The sequence below is a fragment of the Psammomys obesus genome, unplaced genomic scaffold (genome assembly GCF_907164565.1).
Source record: "Psammomys obesus unplaced genomic scaffold, mPsaObe1.curated_primary_1811, whole genome shotgun sequence".
Classification (NCBI taxonomy): Eukaryota; Metazoa; Chordata; class Mammalia; order Rodentia; family Muridae; genus Psammomys; species Psammomys obesus.
The window spans coordinates 8,453,835-8,475,622 of record NW_026596120.1 but is presented as its reverse complement, the minus strand read 5'-3'; the positions used below and the strand labels follow the sequence as shown (position 1 = coordinate 8,475,622).

General features: G+C 46.7%; 1 protein-coding gene across 2 annotated transcripts; it reads right to left on the bottom strand.

Moving 5' to 3' along the window:
- Positions 1-1,935: 1,935 nt before the first annotated feature.
- On the bottom strand, positions 1,936-21,175 carry Rbp2 (retinol binding protein 2). 2 transcript variants are annotated; one of them, XM_055629650.1, is made up of 4 exons: positions 21,000-21,158; positions 13,467-13,645; positions 3,616-3,717; positions 1,936-2,160 (listed from the first exon to the last, which is right to left on the bottom strand). In XM_055629650.1, the coding sequence occupies exons 1-4, from the start codon at positions 21,070-21,072 to the stop codon at positions 2,110-2,112; spliced, it is 405 nt and encodes a 134-aa protein (XP_055485625.1). In that variant the 5' UTR covers positions 21,073-21,158; the 3' UTR covers positions 1,936-2,109. The 2 variants fall into 2 exon arrangements, with proteins under 2 accessions (XP_055485625.1, XP_055485626.1); XM_055629651.1 differs by lacking the exon at positions 3,616-3,717 and having other exon boundaries at positions 21,000-21,175.
- Between the last annotated feature and the right edge of the window lie 613 nt (positions 21,176-21,788).

The window sequence follows — 21,788 nt, the reverse complement described above, 5'->3', positions numbered from 1 at the left end:
CTTCTAATCCACTTTGTGGGGCAGGACTGTTGGGTGAGAGAGGTCCTGTGGTTCAAGGGTCTCTCCGTCGTTAGGAGACTTTTCAGAGCTTTAAAATGCTCTGAATATTTCTGAGGTTCGTCTCCCCGCACACTGTTCGCGGAACCCTGGGGATTGACTAGTCTCTTAAATACTTCTTGCAGAAGCCAGGGTCAAAAACGAACAAATATTAAACTGCTTTGTGTTCAGTTCTATGGCTGGTCCTCATTCATTAGGGTTTTTTTTGTTTTGTTTTGTTTTGTTTTTTTCTGAGACAAAAAGAGGGTCGTTTGAGGCTACCCAGAGGAAGGATAAGACTGAGAGGAACAGATGTTGGGGATGAGGTTCCTGGGAAATTTCTGGGAAAAGTGGGGCAAAGGGCACAACTCAGGCCTTTCAGTCAGTCCTGGGTCTGCACCCAGAGATGGAGCCTGGTTCTCCTCAGGAGGTTTGCCTGCCTCTTAGGGCAGATCCCACTTTCTCACTAAAAGACCTCCCTTGGGAGCAGCACCCAGCCATCATGAGGCTCAGGCCCAAGTACTTTCCTGGCCTTCTTGTCCCAGGCACATGGCATGGTGGCTGGGAAGCACAGCTTGCCAGGAGCCCCCACAGCCTGGCCAGAGTGTTTGAGTTAGGCTGGCCCTGGGCCACGTGGCTGGATTTCAGCCTTCTTGCCCCAATTCCAGGAAGCCTAGGATTGTGGGATCTGATCATTCCAATCACGATACCTTATGTCACCACCATGTTCTGTCCCTCTCAGGAGAACTTGTTTTTTTATAGAGTGTCTACCTGTTGGTGGAACTCCAGGCTTCTTGTCGAGGGATTAAAAAAAATCCTGTTTTGGCCTTCGGGACTCAATGAACCCCACAGATAAGACCCATAGATCTATCACCATTAACCGCTTTCTTCCCAAGCGCAGCCTTCTATGTCCAGTGGGAAAGCACAGCTGGCACGGGGTGCCAAGCTTAACACTCTGATAGTATCGTGAAGCTTCAGAGGTCCTGAAACTTCTGTGGCGTCACTGTGGCGTCGCTGCTCATCTGTTACTCCTAAGGGAGTAGCTTAGCACAAACACAAAATCTGGAAGGGACTGAGTCCTCACTAGGGGCCAGGCCCCACACCAAAGTGTGCCTTGAAGTTTGCTTGTCACAGTGACCTAGTGTCTTCTCTCTCTCTCTCTCTCTGTCTCTCTCTCTCTCTCTGTGTGTGTGTGCACGCGTTTGTGTTTGTCTTTTCCTTCGGGTTTCTGAGACAGTGTTTCTCTGTGTAGCCTTGGCTGTCCTGGGCTTGCTCTGTAGACCAGGCTGGCCTTCAACTCACAGTGATCCACCTGCCTCTACCTCCCTGACTGCTGAGATTACAGGCATGGAGTGTCTTCTCCGGTTACAGGAGAGAGAAAACAAGGGCAGAAAGGGAAAGTGACCATGCTGGTCTTTTAGCCAAGCAGTGGAGTGGCAGAACTCTAACTCAGACTTACTAGTGCATAGCCCGTAGCATCCTACATGGATGGTGGGTGAGGAGGTGCCAGTGGGCAGGTGTTCCATAACTCCCTTCCCAGCACAGGGCTGAAGGGCTGAGAACTAAGAGCAGCTGACATTGCAGACTGCTGAGGCTGTGGGGGAGGGGCAGCTCTATTTGTTCTGCTCAGGTCAGAGCATGAACCAGAAGGCAGATGGATCTTAATATAGACTGTTGGAGAAGGGAGATGTATCTCTCCGAAGGAATGTCTCCCAGAGGAGAGGTTCATGAATCAGCAGTGTCTTCTAGAAGACGTTTCTAACACCTCCAACAAGCCAAGCCCGAGAAAAAGAGAAACAAACGAAATGAAAATAAAGGCAACACCAGCCTGGCAGGCAGCACCTGCTCTGCCGGAGAAACGGACAACTGGGAATAAAAGATGGAAAGGGTTTCCAAGGCTGAGTGGACATTTTGTTTCTTATTTAATAACAGGTTCCAAGGTGGTGGTGGGGGGGTGGGGGCTCCTTTTACACACTCCATTTTAAACCCAGGCAGGTGACTGGATGACCCCATGCTGCTTTCCAGGGCTGACAGAGAACTCTGTGCGTGTGTGTCCGGTGTCCCCTGTGGCCATCACTTCTTTTTGAACACTTGTCGGCATACCTGGTCACCGCAGGTCAGCTCCTGCAAGTCAGAAAGTGGGTGAATGGCAGCTGGTCCCGCCTTCCTTTTGCCCAGCACCTGGCCCTCTTACTGTCTGGCAAGCAGGTGGGGCTAGAGTTAAGAGGACATTTAGTTGTTCTGGGCAAAGTGTCCCTCACAGACCCAATAGGCTGCCGTGCCCTGCGGGGGAGCAGGGATTTGATTTTAGCACTCAAACTGAGCTTGAACAACTCTAAAAATGAAAAAATGCAAAGAGGCGACCCTCTTGGGTGGGGTTTCTCCTACTCCCATGATGAAAGCAATTTTAATTTATTAAAAGGTGCCGAAGCCAAGAGAAAGGGAAAGATAGCATGGAAGAGCAATAGGCAGGTGGAGATCAGTGGCCCGACCACAGGATGGGAGCTTCGGAAGGGCTCCCTCTGGTCTGCCTGAACAGCTGACAGGTCCCCACTTTTCAATGAGGTGGAGAGAACCTCAGGCCTTATCTGCATTTCACTGAACCCTGAAGGGGGGGGGTGGTGAGTGAGCATGAGGAAGGCCACCATGTTCATTGCAGCTGACGATGAATCTGTTGTCTTAGCCACAGGTGCTGTTGGGAATGGCCCTACAATTTTTTAAAAAATCTGTTATCTAAGCCACAGGAGGTAGGGGAAAGCTACCAGTAAAAGACACCGGGAATGCTTCTCATGTATCATCAGCTGACGTGCCCCTGAAGTTAGCTTAGTTCTGAAGGGCATCTTGGTGGCATTCATGTTGACCTTAGAGCTGGTTACCTGCCTGACTCTGTAGAGGAATGAATGAATGAATGAATGAATGAATGAATGAATGAATGAGTGAATGAGGATAAATTTGTTGAATGAGCCATTCATTTAGCAAATGAGCAGCTGGATGTTTGAAAGAGTGAAACTTTTTTTTCACTGTTCCAATGTGGGGCCCATAAATTGCTGTGAAGATTGAAGAATGAAAAATAAAGCTATAGAGGCAGTGACAGTTTGTTGAAGGATGTCAGCCATTGTCCCTACTGTTCTGTTCTAGGAACAAATCGCCCTCACAAAAGTTGGGATCAGGTCCATCTTGCCTTAGGGTGAGAGGCCAATGGCCATGCCCCTGATGCTGTTAGCTTCCTCCTGACCACTCCCGCCCCCGACCCGGAAGTGACAGGATGCCTGGCCTTGTCCTCCTCCAGGCAGCTTAATTCCACAGCCCTCCTTTCTCCCCAGCTGCTCCTTAGCAGGTTCTCTGCTTTTCTCCTTGGCTCTCGGTTTCCTAACTCAGCATTTTAAACTTTCTTCTTAATTGCAGCTGTTCACAGAAACAGCCATATAGATTTCTTTCTAGAGTCCCCCGAGCCAGACTGGAATGGCTTTCTGACTACATGACCAAATGCATTTGGCTGGGGCTCAGGGCCATTCTTCTTGTCAAAGCGCCTGGCCAGGTGAGTGCTGTGGAAAATGTTGTACAAACTGCAGGGCTTACCAGGTACAGCTTGTCTCCCTCAACCCACTGCTTCCAGCCACGGTTCTCCTTCTCCCCCTTCTGCACACACACTAGGGTGTTGCCGTCCCAGGTCACTAGTGTCTGCAATGACAATTCATCAGGCAAATCACAGCAAGGGCCTTGGAAGACTGAACAAGCTTAAATCTGCAGCTGCAGTTCCTGCCAGGGTCCTGAATGCCCACGGGACAGAGTCCTGCCCTCGTGATCCCAGGGACCTTCCAGTCTCTGTCTCGCATGTACCCTCCATTCCAGCTAAGCTGGTTTCCCCAGGCTGCCTGTATTCTCTTCTAAGGAGTTCTACTCAACCATTTTATTATATGGTAAAAATAGCATTTCGGGTTAGTGAAGGGAAGATGATGAATTCAACTATTAACAATGTGGAATTTCTGGAAGGAAAAAATACCTCAAAGTCAACAGACAAATAACCAACAGGGAAAAAGAGCTGTAGCGTATCAGTAAAGACTTGATGTCCTTATATATAAAAAAACCTCTGTAAATCAATGAAAAGATCATTAACCTAAGAGTCCATGCCAACCAGGCGTATGAACCACGGGCTTACAGGGAAAACTTGTAGTAGATAGCTTTTAAACGTGAGATCTTCTGCTTCACAAATAACAGGAGAAACGCTGATAAGACTGCTTCTCAGATCCAATTAATCATGCGCTCAGAGATCAAAGATTCAGTAACGGAGGTGAGGGCTGTGTGTGTACCCTCTCTCAGGGATTGTGGGAAGAGAAATCTCCTGTGAGAACTATTTTACATTAGCTTTCCAAATATGGAACTGCTCACGATTTTGCTTACGCTTTTGCTTTTATTTACTTATTTACTTGTTTTTAAAAAGAATTTTAATTCATTATTTGAAATTTTCCTATTTCATATGCTATTTTTGTTTTTTCTTTTTTAAAGACAGGGGTCTCACATGGCCCTGGCCAGCTGTGAACTCACTGTGTGCTGAGGATGTCCTTGAACTCCTGACCTTCCTGCCTCCACCTCCCCCGTGCTAGGATTGTGATATTGCTTGTATTCTTTGACCTAAAATTTCTACCTGGGACTTTCCTGCAGGGGTTGCTCTTTGAGCCTTGGCCGCTGCAGGTGGAAATAAGTACAGGAAGGCTCCCTACTTATGAGGGAGCTGCTCTCGTGGCTCCAGGATCTGTCACCTACAAGCTGCTTGTCTGCAGGTTTTCTCTGGGTAGTGATGCCAACGGCATAGTAGCGTAGGTATGGCAGCGGAACTTAGAAAGGGCATCCTCCGTTCCAGCCAGGCTGAGCTGGCCAGTGGTTGGAGAAGCCATGGCCTCAGTATCCAGGAGGCTGCAAGGCCCTGTCCGTTTTCCTCTTAAGAGCTGCCTTGGTGCCCAGATCAGGCCTGCTCACTACTGCACCTGCTGAGATGTTGATGCCATCCCCACTGTGTCTGTGTCTTACTTCCTAGGGGGTGAACTTGACATGGCTGAGTTGTTTTTTTTTTTTTTTTTCCATGTGTGCACAAACCGCCTGGTGCCTTTCTGAAGACAATTAGGCCTAGGTCCTGATGCTTGCTTTCTTCTATATCTTGGACACCCTACTGAGGACAAACTGGCTTGCAGGTTTTTTTTTCCCCTCTCGTCTCCTTGTGCCTTATACAAACCTGTTTTCTACAGACTGTTAAACCCACCTATTTCTAAAATAATATTTGACCTTGGCCATGATATATGCTTTAATGCATGGTGCCATTCCTCTCCATTTTACTCCTCAATGCGTCACGGGATTGTTCCTTACAGCAAACGACTGGAAGCTTCATAAATTCTGTCAGTGGGTGGCTGGTTAAATATGATGGGGTTCTTCCGTGCTGCGCAGCCATTGAAAGACGACAGCCAGAGCTGGTTGTTTGAATGTTTAGAACTCCCAGATGCTGAGCAGTGTGAGTAAGACAAGGGACCCAGGTGAGGGGTGTGTGTGTATTCCTAGGCTTTGGTTCCTGTCCTCTGCAAGGAAGTAAACGAAATCCTGAGTAGTGATTATCCCTTCGAAGGAAAGGAGCTAGGGAGGCAAGGTGGGAAGAAGGCTCCAGTGTTCAATGTTTTAAGAAACTGGAACCATTCACGTGGTCACAGTCCCCCAAACTAATTTAAAAGTATTCTGAGCTTTCTAAAAGAAAAATGTCTCCTCCTTCAAGGCCATCTGAAGCCTCATAGGAAGGACTTAGAGAAGCTCAAGCCATAGGTAGCCTGGCTCCTCTGGGAGGAAGAAATGCCAGGAAAATGCATCTGCTATTTCTCCTCACTGCCTTGAACTGCATTGCTTCCCTAGTAAGATGGGTAAGGACTCTTGTCTTCTCCTTAGGTAAGGAATGCATCTTCTCTTCTCCTTCTTTCCATAGTTCCTTTCACCAGAAGCCCCAGGGCATGCTGCTTGCCTTGATGTCTGTTTCCCTTCACAGTCAGGGAGCTCAGAAAAGGAGAGGCCATGTGGATGTTTGTGGCTGCAGAGACACCCAGCACAGTTGCCAGCACTGACCATGAGTCTGACTCTGGACAGTTTCCCCGAAGCAGAGTCTCGAGGGAAGCCCACCTACCTCTGGCCTTAGAGGTAGCACACAAGCCCTGCAAAGGGTACATGCAGTAGACACTGCCCATTTATTTGTCTGTCTTCTGTCTGAAGCCTGAGATCCCTGAGGACAGGAAAGGAGCCTCCAACTCATCATGTCGGCTACCTCACTGACAGAGGCTTGGCAGGCAGTAGGAACTTAGCAAAATTTGCAGAATGAAGAAAGGAGGAAAACGTTAGTGCAAGGAGGCCTGTCCTAATATTTCATTTTAATAACTCACACTGGGCAGCAAGATCCAAAGTTATTATGACCCAAAAGTAAATTGGTTACCAATGAATCATAGTAATGCTCACAAGACTGTGGACTCACTTCTACTTGAGGCAATGAGAAGCAGAGAGAAGAGAATGGTTAAAGGAACCAATTCCACAGCTCAGACTTCTTACTCACTTAAATTACCTTCCTCCTCTTCCTCTTCTTCCTCCTTCTGTCTCATTATAGAGTGCAGTCTGGCCTGGGAGCTGCTGTTCCCTTGTCTCAGCTTTTCAGAGTTGTGGTTACAGCGTTTGCTATCATGCCCAGCTTTTAGCTGCTGACCTTATCCCTGTGTCTGAGGAGGTTTTAAAAACAGACTTAAACTTTTGAAAGATCCTGCAGCTGTGGAAGCTATAACTTCTGAGTGAGAGAATGGACAGGGAGAGAGCTTTGAAAAGGGCAGGTTTGGATAGAAAGGAGGCAGCGGGTGAGCCTACTGTGACTCTTTCCTCTCACACTTCCAAAGTCAGCATCTCTCAAAAAGGCTCTTCATGTCAAATTAGGCACAGGTGCCAGCCCAGTGTTCAGTCTGTGAGAGTCAATAGCTGAACCACAGGCCTATAAAACCATCCTATTCCTTAAAAAAAAAAATGAGATTATAATTTTAACATTCCCCCCTTCTCTTTTCTCCTTCCAAAAGTTCTCATGTAGCTCACTTCAAATTCATGGCCTCCTTTTCTTTAATTGTTGTTGTTGTGTGTGTGTGTGTGTGTGTGTGTTCTTAAATAAATGAGAGAGAGAATACCTGAGAACATGATAAAAACCACAAGGGGCAAACATTAATAACATGCAACTTTTTAAAAAAAATATCATGTGTATGTGTTTACATGAATGTATGTGTAACAAATACATTCTGCCTGTGGAGGCAGAAGGCATCAGATTCTTTGAAAGTGAAGTTACAGATGGTTGTAGGCTACCTGACATAGGTGCTGGGAACCAAGCCTGAGTCCTCTGCAAGAGGAGTTAAGGTTCTTAACCGCTGAGCTGTCTCTCCTGCACTAACAACAGACAATGCTTAATAAAGAGTGAAAAGGTTTTTTTGTTGTTGTTATTGTTGTTTTCTTGTAGGTTTTCTATGACTCTGAATCACTTCCCCCCCCCCCAAAAAAAAGGAAAGTAACAGCTATAAATTCTAGGCACGGAAGGGATCTATTGACATATGGAGATGGAGATGCTCCTTCTTGCAACTTTCTTAAGACACTTTTTCTCCAACCACCTTTGGGCTGTCCTCCAAAGGAGAAACTCCCCAAGTCACATGGTGCTATTTGCCCTGCCCCTTCCTGCTTTCCCTACCCCTCACTAGCCAATCCAATTTCGATTATTTTTTTAAAACTGGATATGTAATTTGCAAACCATAAGACTCTTTCTGTTAAAAGTCTATAGAATTCTATAGAGTTTGAGAGGTGGCACTCTTGTTTCTTTGTGTATTCGCAAAATTGTGTGATCATCCTCATGAATGTATCCAGAAAATTTCATCACCTTCTATCTACTAGCATTCAGTACTGTCTTTCTTGTCTTCTACCCCTTCTTCTTATGCATTTGCCTGTCAGGGGTCTTCATAAAATACATGATCTTTTGTGTGTAGCTTCCGGTGCTCAGCATGTTTTCCCAGTTTATTCACACTGTCCTAGGAAATTAGCACTTCATTCTTTCTGATGGCTGTGTAAAACTCTGCATTGCATTATGGGGATTATCAATTACTTCTTGTTTATTGGCATAAGTACATGCATGCCAGTATATTTGCATGTGTGTGCAAGTAGGTGCGTCTGTGTGTATGTCTGTGTATGTGGAGGCTAAGATAAAGGCTGAATGCTTTTCTCAGTTGCTCTCTACTTTACCTTTAGAGAAAGGGTCTCTCACTAAACCTGGAGCTCACTGATTTGGCTGGGCTGTCTGGCCAGCAAGCTCCAGGGATCCTTTGGTCTCTACCTCCCAAACTGTGGGATTACAGATGTATGCTGCTGTGCCTGGCTTTGTATGTGGGGTTTTGGGATACAAACTCAAGTACTCACACTTGCGCAGCAAGAGATTTTTCTGGCTGTGTATCACTTAAGCCCTCCAATCATGTCTCTATATTTTACACTTAGATTTATGTTTATTTTTTAAGCTCTGAAGATTGAGCCTATGACATTGCACATGCTAAGCAAGTGTTATACCAGCTAGCCGTGCCTCCATCCCCACTTTTGTATTTTTGACAAGGGGCTAGAAACAAGTCAGGGTAAGACATGGGGAACAAATATGATGATCAGAAGGGGCAGGGGGCGTCCCTGAGCCCCTCAGAGTCAGATTCATCTTTGATGTGTTTTTATACTCCTTCTCTGGGCTGGTTCAGAACTGGGCCCTTCAAGGTTCCTGCTACCATCACATCTTTCTCTAATGGATGTCAACTTTTCTCGAAGGTTCTGAGTATGATCAGAGTTGACAAGTGGAGCCCTAGGGAAATGAGAGTGTGCCAAATGAGATTTGCTGCACACAAAACACATGCACCCGCAAATCTGTGCATACACAGGTACACACACAGCTTGAGAGTGGAGAGAGACTCATGCACTCCTTGGCATCCTTTTAGAGCTAAGGGGTCTTATTCCAGTTGCAGGCTGTAGGCAATCCTGAGGGCACCTATTATGAGCTGTAATTCTCATGGTAATAGACCTTTGTCCAGTCTCTAATCAAATAGATCTCATCCCACCAGTTGTGTGTGTGTGAGAGAGAGAAAGAGAGAGAGAGAGAGAGAGAGAGAGAGAGAGCGTTATCCTGCCTTTCTGCTGCAGGCAAAGAAGAGACAAGGCATGGAAAAAAAATAACTGTTTCTCCCTGCAATGATGCTAAGTGATCATCTTGAAGAGAGGAACGAGAATGGGAATAGGTGAGGCCAGAGGGCAGGGGCATTTAGTGTTGGCAAGTGACTTATTTCAAGAAAAGGGAATTCCCTGTCATCTCAGGTGATAAAGAACAAGAGAGAAACTTAGCTCTCAAGAACCCACACTGCAAGGAGCAAGAAAATGAATCATTGATTGAGGTTAGGCTAGAACAATGGAGAAATGCAAAATTTCAGAGGCATATTTCCTATTGGTTTTGGTGTCTAATGAACTGGTTTTTTTGGCCATCGTTCAGAAACTGCTGGTGGATCCATCACCCCACAGCCTCACAGCAAAGGGTCCTAAAGTGGACCTTCTGGGGCTTTCTTTTTAAAAAGGCTTTGGTGGAAGACCTCCAAAATACTTTTTACCCTGTCATTTTATTATTATTATTATTATTATTATTATTATTATTATTATTATTATTATTTTAGCAAGAAGCATTTGTATCTAATTTTTCCTGATGAATGAGATTATGAATGCCAGGATACCTTGATGGAAAGATGTGCCCTTTTCTCCATAGAATAACAGTGTTTCTTCCTGAGGCAGGTAGGATGGACCACAACCCCTTGGAACACTGGGAACTGTTATACACTATTAAAATAGGCTTAAATCACGACTAGTTAATGACTGGTTCTTATGGTAAGTACTCCTTCCCTTCTGGTGTGTGTGTGTGTGTGTGTGTGTGTGTGTGTGTGTGTGTGTCTATGTGTGAAGAAGTAAAGATGTTGAGGCATGGGTTAATTTGATTCCCTAATTAGCAATTGTTGGGATTCTCCCTTGCTGCCCTCACTCCTTCAGACAAAAGGTCTGTCAGCCCAGTGGCCAGCTTGGACTGTCCTTATGGTTACCCCAGCCATCTTGAACACTCCACGAATGCCTTTGGAAGGATCCTTGATGATCACAGCTAACTGCTCTGGTTTCTGAAGGCCTGGCTTAAGCCAAGGTTGTTAGAAACAGTACCAGACTGTGCTATCCCAGGCCTCAGTGAACTCTCACTGAGCCTGTAACTTTTGAACCTCCCCTGGTAGCCTAGCAGAGGGTCTGCTGTGACGGGAGCTAAAGAGTCAAGACTCAGACTGGTCCTGGCATCCCTTTCTCTGGCTCTCTGAGCAGACTCATCAGAGAGCTGAAATTTAAGAAAGAGGAAAAGCTGGACAGAGCCACAGAAGAGAAACTGTTGCCCTGGTCACCAGATTTCCAGAAGGCTATCAAGTCTTTAGAGCTAACAATCTCAGACTCTTGGGCTAAAAATGAATGGTCAGTATTAAGGCGTAAGAAATCTGGACATCTACTCTACTGGGGAGCCCTAACACCTGTTGGCTAAGGGTCCCCATTCCCGAGACCAGCACAGGATCAATGACATCAGAGGGTACCACCTTCTGCTGGTCCTACCTGCCTACTGCTGCCTCTTGCTGTAGCCAAACACTAAGGGAAATAAAGGTGGCCAGAGAACAGCATTTGAAGAGCTTCTCCTTTGCTCTCCATGGTCTCTATCTCAGTAGAACTGAAAGACCCCAGCTAGCCATTGTTAAGATTCCCAGCCCAGGAGAGGAACCGGAACTTGTGTCCCTTGCCTTGGGGAGTGATCTGAGACTTGGGAGGGAAGAGCTCCTGGAAGAAGAGGCAGCTGCGCTGAATGGGTAGAGAAAGTGGCAGATGCCGTAGCACTGTGCCATTCCAAGGGGCTGGGACTCTGCTGGAGATGAGGGCTCATTGGCTCATTGGCGTTCAGCTCCAGTCTCCTCTGGTTAGGAGCCTGGTAATCAATTGGCCCAAAGAGTACAGTGAAGGCCCAGCCTTGTATAAACTACATGGAAATGGACAGTACAGTCAATAGCCAATGCTGGTATGTGGCACACCAGCAGCCCTTCCATTTTTTTTATTTTTTTATTTTTTATTTTTTTTATTTTATTTTATTTTATTTTAATTTTATTTTTTTCTTATCAGTTACATTTTATTAACTCTGTATCCCAGCCGTGTCCCGATCCCTCATTCCATCCCAGTCCCTCCCTCCCTCCCTCATCTCCACCATGCCCCTTGCCAAGTCCACTGATAGGGGGGACCTCCTCCCCATTCATCTGATCCTGTTTTATCAGGTATCTTCAGGACTAGCTGCAAAGCTCTCCTCTGTGGCCTAACAGGACTGCTCCTCCCTTGGGGGTTGGGGAGGCCAAAGAGCCAGTCATTGAGTTCCTGTTAGAAATAGTCCTTGTTCCCCTCACTATGGGAAACCAATTGGTTACTGAGCTACCACAGGCTACATCTGAGCAGAGGTTCTAGGTTACATTCATACATGGTCCTTGGTTGCATGTCAGTCTCAGAAAAGACCCTGTGCCCAGATATATTTGGTCCTTGTGGAGCTCCTATCCTTTCCTCATCAGACTAACTCCCCTTCTTTCTTATGATTCCCTGTACTCTGCCAAAGGTTTGGTCATGAGTCTTTGCTTTGAAAACACTGCTAGTTAGAGTCTTTCAAATGCGCTCAGTAGACTCCTGTCAATGTTCAATGCGCATCCCCTCTGTCTTTCAACAGGAGGATTGATAATCTTACCCCATGTCCGCTCTCTTGATTATCTTTTTTAGGTGTATAGATTTCATTATGTTTATCATATCTTGTAGGTCTATATAAGTGAGTATATACTGTGTTTGTCTTTCTCCTTCTGGGATATTTCACTCAGGATGATCTTTTCTAGATCCCACCATTTGCCTGCAAATTTCATGATTTCCTCCTTTTTGATTGCTGAGTGGTATTCCATTGTGTAAAAATACCACAATTTCTGTACCCATTCCTCCGTTGATGGACATCTGGGTTGTTTCCAGGTTCTGGCTATTACAAATAAAGCTGCTATAAACATGGTTGAGCAAATATCCCTTTTGTGTACTTGAGCAAACTTTGGGTTTTTTTTTTTTTATAGGTCGGGGGAGGAGAGTCTTTGACTAGGACGGAGAGTGAGGAGCAGTGACACCACACTGTGATGTAGGGAAGCTACTGTTGCCCTTACTTTCTTTACCCCACATTTCCTTGCCGCTTACCAGCCTCTGCTTCCTTGAGGAGCAGCTGTTCTGGGTAAAGGCCTATCTTTTGTTAGAGTCAAGGTCTCAGGCTTGGAGGCAGCCCTTCACCTTGCGGTGAGAGTTGTTTCCTACGAGCTTTCAGGGTTGGCCAGTGCAAGTACAGTAGCCCCTTTCATCAATGACGCACGTGTCTCAAGAGCCTCAGTGTAGTTCTGGGTGGAATTGAAGCCTATGTGTTCCGTGGAACTTACATGGCTACCAAGTGACTGGTGGGTGGGTAAGGCACACAGGGTGGACAGGCTGGGAAAGACATGACTAACATCCGGGGAGGATGGAGCAGGCAAGGGAGACTGGATCATAGTGAGCAAGGCATTCAGCTTAAAACTCAGTGGTCATTTATCTCTAGAATCTTCCACTTTCTGTTTTTGGACTGCAGTTGACCATGGGTTATGGAAACTGTTTGAAGTGAGACCGTGGCTAAGGGAGGATTACCACAAGCAAGCTTTCCTGGGAGTTACGACTCTGCTAGGGCACAGGCCCCAACAAGTCACCAAGGCTGGGTAACTGACCGGGCCTAGTGAGTTTGTCATTATTTCAATTGCATCATGATTTTCTAAAGAGAAATGTGGCCGATTGGGTCATCTTAAAGTGAGATGTTACATGTAAAAACATGAACAGAGATTCCTTTAAAAAAAAAAAAAAACCCAGCTCAAAACCAAACCAAACCAAACCAAACCAAACCAAACCAAACCAAACCAAACAGGTACCATGAGGCCTAATCCTTTCTTAGGCAGGACTGGGTGAGCATGTCTGCTTTTTCACACCTAGGTAAACTGCTTGGAACTCTGTTGTTACAAATTCCGAGGACACCCCACCTTGTCCTCTTTTGGCTGCTTGCTCAGTCATGTGGTCTTAATTTCTCACATGATCTAAGGCCTTTCCTCCTTCCTTCCCTGCCTCTCCTTCCTCAGCCTTCACTAATTACTCACTGTCAACATCAGTAAGTTTATTCTGGTCCTGCTTACCTGAGCCTTCCTGGGGTTGTTTCGCTGTGAAGCCAGAAAGCTAGTCCCTACACAAACAGCCCCAGCCAAAACTCGCCCACCCAGGAGTACCTTGACATGCCGGTTGTCCAGGCCCTTTGTGTGTTCATCAAACTCCACCCCAACGGTGAAATCCAGGTCATAGTTGCGGAACGTGCTGTTGGTTTTCGTCTTGAAGTTATCACCGTCCTGAGCGATGATCTTCATCTGAGTCAGACACGCTGCGATCTTGCGGGTGGCAAAATCAATATCTGTTGGCAGAGGGAGTAGTGGAGGTTATGATGTGTGCAGCCAGACTCATTCATTTCTTTAACAAGGCAGAGAGCTCAGGAGCAGAAACGCAGATGGAGGACACACCACATTCCTTTACAGAAGTGAGAAGCAGCAGCTAGTTGTCTTATGCACGACTTTATCATGGCTTTGATTTATTCTGTCCTCCCTGTTTTTACTCCATGTGTCGCCCACCAGAAACAGCCTTAGGTCTATGCTCAGAGTAGATGCTCAGACAATATGGATCTGTTAATGGAGGGGCATGGTCCAGGACCATGGTAAGGCCAGGATGCTGGACCACCACTAGCAGCAGCAGTGGAACAAGGGAACCTATTAAATGTGAATCTCTTCCCACTCACTTTGTGCACATCATAATTTAGAACCACTGGCACAAAAGAGTGAGGGCACGAGGCAGGTCGGTCCCAATTTCCCAGCTATGTGACCTTACAGAAGCCTCTTTCCCTTTCAGAGCGTTGGTTTTCTCATGAAGAATACGAGGCGGTAAGGCTCATTTTCTATGGCTATTGTGTTGAGGAGCCAGTCAACTTGATGGGAAAGGCTGTACACGGTATCCAGGCGTTTGCATGTATTCACTGCATACAGGCCTCTGTTGTTGTCCTTGCCTGTTTGGGTCATGTGGAAACCAGATCAGCTTAGCCCGGAGCAGAAGTTTCAGATCATATTTATGCATCCCTGCAGCTACAGGAGCCACACCTCACTCTGTAGCTATCATGGGGCCCTTTATCCAGTTCAGTGGGATGTTTCCAGGCTGGATCAGCATCCTCCCTCCACTCTGCCTGGTCCGGTGGCTTTTGCTCAAGCCCTCCCTGTTGTGCTGACCACAGCTCCTGCAGCCATCATTAGGAGGTAGGAAAAGGAAGCTGTTAACCAAATGAAACAAGGGGGAGCGCTCCAGGCAAAATACCACAGAAGAACGGGAAATGGCGCAGAAATTTAGAACAAATCGGTCTTTAGCAAGCAAATCTATATTCGCTCTGTGCAAAGAACGTAAGTGGTTCAGCGTCACCCAGCTTCACAGTGTCCCTATAAATGCAGCCTGTTTGTCATTCATAGCTAAGTCTCCCCAGGAAAAATGACTGCTTGTCCCGGGCTGCCTAGAAACATGGATGGCAGCAAAAAAATTATTGCTTGTCCCGGGCTGCCTAGAATCGCGGATGGCAGCTATGGCCAGTTGCAGAGAGAGCTGGTGTGTCCTGGAAACAGCATCCAGAGTCAATCTTCCTGACTAGGGCCGGGAAAGTGTTATTAGGGGCTCTATGCAAATGGAAGCAAGCACAACTTCGCCTCCAGATTGAAAAATGGCTTGGCCTCTTGGCCACCCTTTAGCGTTTGCACAAGCCAGTTAATCATGTCACTTCTGTTCCACCCCGGGGAAGGGAGCCAAATGCTCCACTGGTGGAGTTGTTAGGTATTTCTAATCAGAAGGGCTTAACTGTAGCTGTAGAACTGTAGAACACACATTCATGCAAACACACACACACACACACACACACATACACACACACACACGTACTTCCTCTTTGAACTTTGCAGAGGAAACTATTTTCCAGATATGATATTTTAACACTAGGGTTATTAAGTTTGTTTTATCTGCTTTTCTATATTAAAGGTACCTCTGAGCCTGATTTATAGCCAGGTGAAGTGAATTTCTATCTCAGAAGGAAAGGTCCAAAGATAAGCTATTTCTGAATAATATACACAGCTTATGGCTGCTGCTGCTGCTGCTGCAGAAAAACAAATCAACAACATGGAAGTGACTTTATTAAGCGTACTTTTCATAACTGCATTTTGAACAATGCAAGCCATAAAGCTGAAATATGAGTATGCTACTCAACATTAAAATGCTTTGTAATGTGCTTGCGAGGAAAGCTAAAGTAGCAAGCTAAAAGGGCAGGTGCTCTTTGTAAATTAAAGAGCGGAGATACGCAGGAATCCATCACAGGAAATCTGAGAACCGCTCAAAGTGCAGCTTCAATGGGCTTTGAACCTAGACTCCTTAATTCTCAAATCATCAACACTTCCAGGCAATAGGGGGAAGCCGAGTGGAAGAGCAATTTTCTCCTTTTTTCCATACCATTTCCTCCTCCAGAGAACACATTTAGATGAGAGTTGGAGTAGCCCCTGCCTGTTTCTTCCTTCACTCCTTCCTAGCTACTGCAGGGAGGGTGGCGACCCTGGGCTTGTACTCTGCACTCTGCACCCTTAGTCTAATATTCTCTGCTGGGATAAGGGTCAGGGACAGAAGGATCTAGCCAGCCAGCACATGAAAATGGGACCAGAGGAAGGGGAAGCACGTATATTGTCACTTGGCTTTTTCTGCCTCTCAGACAATTTTTCATTTGAAAGTCCAACCAGGTATCATGTGGCACAATTAAGACCTTGATGAATTGAATAACTTTATTGGCTTGTCAATACCAAGCAGTAATCCAGGGTTTTCCATCAGACACCGATTGATTGTCAGTTAGGGACCCTGACTGACCCTCTTGCACTGTTTCTGAAGCTGCTGTCTTTCTACGTTGGATATCTCCACCATCCCAACAAGCTCTGCTCAGAATGAAATCCCCATCTCACCACCGTCTGGAACCCTTGCCCTACCCAGAACAGTACTGTGTAAAGGGCTAACACGTCGTTAGAAGTGGCAGATTGGGTTCTTGCCTGGGCCCTCCCTGCCATTTCCTAGTCACACGGGTCCCTACAAAGTTGAAACCTGAGTTAGTTAAGAGGAAATAATGAATACAAGGCTTTACCATGGCACCCATCATGGCATGAAAATAATGTGTGCCCACGATTACTTTTGGTGTTCAACCGAAAGCTTTTGGGTTTGTTACCCAGTACCTAAAAAATAAGACAGAACATAGCAGAAAGAAAAAGAAAATGCAACACCAGAAGCCAGGGCAGGATTTTGCACTTTGCAGATGTTCAGGAAACATTTTCTGCAGAGAGGACTCAAGAGGGGCTGTCTGCCTCTCTCTCTGGGGCTCAGAGACAGCATCCCTTCTTGGTGCTGAGCTTATTAGACACCCACCAGGCTATTTGAAGTAAACGCTGTTTGTTTGTTTTTTAAAGTTTGTGTATATTGCTTTAAATAAGAGAGAGAGAGAGAGAGAGAGAGAGAGAGAGAGAGGGAGGGAGAGAGAGAGAGAGAGAAAGGTGGCCCTCACCATCTGTCATGTATTAAGATTAGATTTTTCATCCGCAAATAGGGACAATGTATAGAATAAATGATCATCAAAATCAGATACTGCCCAACTAGTTCTAGAACACACACATTTTTCCAATACCCACCACCATCTTCACCAAGGGGTTACAAGATGATTATCTGTTTTCAGGGCTGCCTCTTCCCAGTCTCTGTCCTAACCAGTCACCATATCTAGCCTCTCCTCCATGCTCTGGCCACCCCCATATCCTCCCTTCTTGGCACTGTATTTTTGCATCTTCCAGGGCCATTCAGCCACCTCTCCAATTCTGTGCCAGCAGAATCATTGAATGGCTGCCCAAATTGCCCTGGAGGGAGTCCTTAGTCCTTGAGGAATGAAGTTCACACATGGTACACGGCCCTAAACACTCTCATGTCTCTCAGATTCTCTTTTTTCTCCTTCCCCTTCAGCTCTGATTAGACAACTCTTCCTGATACCCCATGTCCATGACTCTGCTCATGGCCCTGCCTAGCTCCATCTCTGCTTGCGGCTTTCTTTCCCTTTCTCCAGCACCCCACCCTGAAGGACGCAGAAAGTCTTCACTGCTCCTTCACTCTGTTGGACTCCCTTCACTCTGCTCTCCTCTTAGTAACTCTGGCCACTGAGGGGCCAGGGTTTGTGATTACTTGCTGTCCCACCTATGACAAATTGCATTTTCCTAAATGGCTATGTCTCACCCTATCAGTCTTGCAGTGTGATTTGGACATTCTCCTCGGGGAGGAGTAGGGTCTTTGGTGCTTCCCTGTGAATGGAGAAAGGGACTCTAACACTTGGACCAACAGAACGTACTGGAAAGGAGACCTTTTCCAGTGGCTTTTGATAGTGGGTCACAAATGGTCACTATGCACCTCCACCTCCTTTCTTTGGGCACTGTCACATGCTGCGAGGATCACCACACCACATGAGGAGACCGTGTCAATGTCCTCATCCACAGCTAAATGAGGTCTCAGCCACTAGCCAGCATCCACTACCTAGGGTGGAAATGGCTTCAAGGAGGCTCCAGCCCCAGCCCTAATCCCCTTGCACTGGATGAGAGTCCTCCAGCAAGAACCACCAGGGAAACCCACTCAACCCCAGATCACGAGACATAACAAAAGATGGCTGTAGTTACATGACTATACCTACTCCAAGCATGGTCAGTTTCTCATGAAGTAACAGCATCTGGACATGACATTCTCGATCTTATAGTTCTGCCTGGCTCTCCTTTGGAAATGAAGACTTTTCTTCCACTCCTCATTTTCTAGTCCAAAGAAGGACCTTAGGACATGGCAGGTTCCTTGGGTGATGAGACTTTCAGCCCTGCTTTCTTCAGGGTCAGAAAGAGTGTAGCAAAGCCTTGAAGTATGCAAGGCAGGAAAGGAGGCCCCATTGAGCATCCTGGACACTCACCCTTGAGCTCTTAGTGACTTTGATAACTCAAGGCAAACTCCTAAGTTGCGTCATTCTGCTGAGGCCAGCACCTGAGTCATGTGTGGAGAAGATCTTATCTGGTGAGCCACTGGGCTATTAACAAGCCAGCATGCTGCTCAGAGCAGCAGGTCAACGTTGTCTCCCTTCCTACTGCAAAAAGAACCAGGCCCCCAGAGAAAGCCAATTCCTTCACTTATAGACAGAGTTAAAGTCCAAGAAAGTGATGGTTCTTACTCAGAGAACAGTGCCCACACCTGATGACATTTACACATCTGGAGATTTGCAAAGATCTCTGCAACGTTCAGCCCAAAAGCCAAGTGCACAAAAGGGCACAGGAGGCAAGCTCCATTGATTTCCCAGTCTTGCCTTTCCTCTGGGTGTGGCGGAAATCAAACAGATCTGTGGAGCTGCTTTTGGCAGGTCAGACTGACGGGGCAGCCACTCATCTGCTTTTGGCTGAGTCTCTTGACATTAATCACTGCCAGCCCTGCCCTGCCCTGCCCTGCCCATGAGTAGCTGAAGGAGACCAGATGCCCTGTCTCAGTGGTGGGAAAGTGACTCTGCCTGAGGTATTTCATTACAGCGTCGAGGTGAGGCAAGTCCTTAGGACCCTGAGGCAGAGGGCTATCAGCAGCTGGGCAAAGCAGGCACAAGGACACCTGCTTTCTGTGTTTAGCTAGATCTGTCACCTGTGGTAGTCAACTCAGTCGAAAGTGCCAGCTGCCCCTCTATAGATCGAGGACCTGATACAAAGAGCTAAATCAGTCTGCTCAAGAGAGCGAGATCGGTCTAACATGATGATGTTAGATGGCACCATTTTACTGGATTCCAAAGAGACAGAAAGCAGCTAACACGAAGGATTAGAAAATTCAGCCCAGAAATATGTAAACATCACAGTTACACTCTCATGCCCATTGAGGTGTGAGTTTGCATAAAAGAGTACCAGACATAAAAAGCCAGATATAAGGAGGATTTCTTTCAGGGAGATAAGGGTACACCCCCATCATCCCTCTAGAGGGAAAAGAGTAGGGGATGCTAATGTTTGACTTCTACCTTCAGACTGAGCAGTTGGACTTTAGTAGTCTACCCAAGGGGCCATATACTAAACTGGAATAGTTTATCCCTAAAGTCAACTTGTAATTAAATTTGTGAAGTGTCATTGTTGTACATATGAGCATGTGTGGTGTGTACGACGGTGGGGAGGCATGCCGGTGGCATGGAATGTAGGTAGAGGTCGGAAGACAACTTTTGAGAGTTGTTTTCTTTTTTTCCCCCCTCCCATTGTGGGTTCCAGGGATTAAACTTAGGTCCTCAGGCTTGCGTGTCAAGTGTTATTACTCACTGGATCATCTTGCTGTCCTGTGTATCATTTAAGCAAACACAGCAAAAGGCATATTGTTTCCTGATAATAATCTATGTGCCCGGCTTGCCTAGCGTGCTTATGAAACCACGGTTATTATCCCTACTAGGCAGATGGGAAAACTGAGGTCCTGAAAGGTGGAAACCCTGATTCCGCATCACAGAGGAAGTCTTGTCTGTAACTCGGGCTGCACTCACTCTGGGCTTGCCTACTTTATCTGAATGATAATGTTCAAACTTATGGCTCTGAACTATGCTCTAATCGATTGCATATATGGGGTCAGAACCCCCTTTCCATTGGCCACTTATGTAGCTAAACAGGGGTGTGACAGGAATATTTTCTTTTTGCATAGGCAATTTTACACTCCATTCCAAATAAATCAGGTGTCTTACCCTTGTGGGTGTGGATACAGCCCCAATAAGAAAATTTTTGCCTGTCTTTCTTTAGAGATACTCCTCATATGCAAATTTTGGAGCCTCTAAGGACACACAGAGCCCTTTCTCTCATGCTTGTGTGCCTCCCTCACATACAGGGATGCAACTTCTTATATGGGGAATTTCACAGTAGAAAAGGGGACCAGGATGCTCCTGTAGGGAAGGAGCTTAGCATCCAAGCTCCTTGCCTGGTGCCCAGCTACTACCATCATCTGGAGGCTGTGGAGGCTCACTCCATGGTTTTCTAAGTACAGCCCAGAGGTGGCCAGGACCACATGTTTCTTTCTGCCAACACCAGGAGATACCCGCAGACCTGCCCTGTCACTAGCTTGGGACACAGACCAATTAGTAGCCCTCAGTCTGAAGCCCAGCGCAGAACTGGGATAAACAGTGTGTGGTATGAGCCCCATGACAGAAGCCCCTCTCAGCATCTGAGAGCCTGGATGTCTCTAAGTGGAGAAATTGGCTGGCTGGCCCTTCAGTCTTTTTCTATGACAAGGCGGAGAAAAAATCATGCAGGAGTCATTGGTGATGATGTCTGTCTGATTCAGTTGATTATCTCTGAGGTGTTGAGGTGGTGATGGTAAGGCAGGAGAGTGATCGTGGTATCCACTCAGGACAGATCATACCTGCCGGGGTATGTTTCTCTGTCTGTGTGTATGTGTGTGTGCACTGTGTGTTAACATGTGTACATATGTGTTTATACTTCCCATTCAGTGTTCTAACCCCATCACATTTATTATTTTCAGGTAGGAAAACAGCCTCAGAGAGTTCGTTTGACTTAGCTGACTTCACACTGCTAGAACTGAGGATTCTGCACACAGCCCTGGTGAGTCCCACACTAGCACTACCTAGAGGACCGGTCTGTTGTCCTCCTAATGTCCCTTTCCTCCACAAACCCTTCACCTCTTACCTAGGGCCTTCATGTAGCCGTCAAAGTTCTCATTGCTCTCCATCTCCCACGTTCCATTCTGGTCCTTCGACATGATGGTGGCCTCTGGTTTGGTGTGGGCGTTTGGTGACGGTGAAGGAACAGGCTGCAGGGGGACTGTGGTAAAGCGAACTGCTTTTATAGCTCGGTGCATCCGCTGTAGGAAGATAATAAGTGTCGAAGGTCATACGCCCAACTCAAAGGAACCGTCTTTGCCTTTGCAGAGTTCAGCAGGACTCTGGGCAACGCAGGCACGAAGTCCTGCTGTTGCCAGGTGTGCGCGTCCCGATGACCTCCACGACACACTGCCTTGGAGCAGCTCATTTTTGGCTGGCTGGCCTCCCACAGAGACCCTGGCCCCTCACGGAACATTCCATCCAGTTCCGGAGGAAAACAAACACTCAGTGTCCGCCCTGCATGTTCTGCAGGACACCAGCGCCAGGCCCCGCCCACCACATAACCTGCACTCCCAAGCAGGCTAGCGGAGCTGACATGGTGGATCTCACACCTGAGGAACTGTGCTCTGTGCCAGGCGGCACCTGAACTCGAGTTTGCCTTAGTTTACAGAGGTTCTGTGGTTTATATTGAACAGCCCTCTTTCTACCGGTCAGCAAGGCTCATGGAGGTTAAATGACAAGCCCAGTGGTGACTTTTAAAGGACAGAGCGAGGAGAATGAACTGTGGCAACAGAAATGGGACAGGAAGGACCATTGGGAATTCATCATTTGCTCTCTGCATTCAGATTTAAGCACTTTAACACCCCCCCCCTCA

Excerpts from the sequence above, each read along its gene's own strand:
- Rbp2 (XM_055629650.1), bottom strand. The coding sequence starts at position 21,072 with ATGTCGAAGGACCAGAATGGAACGTGGGAGATGGAGAGCAATGAGAAC. Across the intron at positions 13,646-20,999 it reads CGGCTACATGAAGGCCCTAG|ATATTGATTTTGCCACCCGC; the intron begins GTAAGAGGTGAA and ends CTCTGCCAACAG. Across the intron at positions 2,161-3,615 it reads AGGGAGACAAGCTGTACCTG|GAGCTGACCTGCGGTGACCA; the intron begins GTAAGCCCTGCA and ends TCTGACTTGCAG.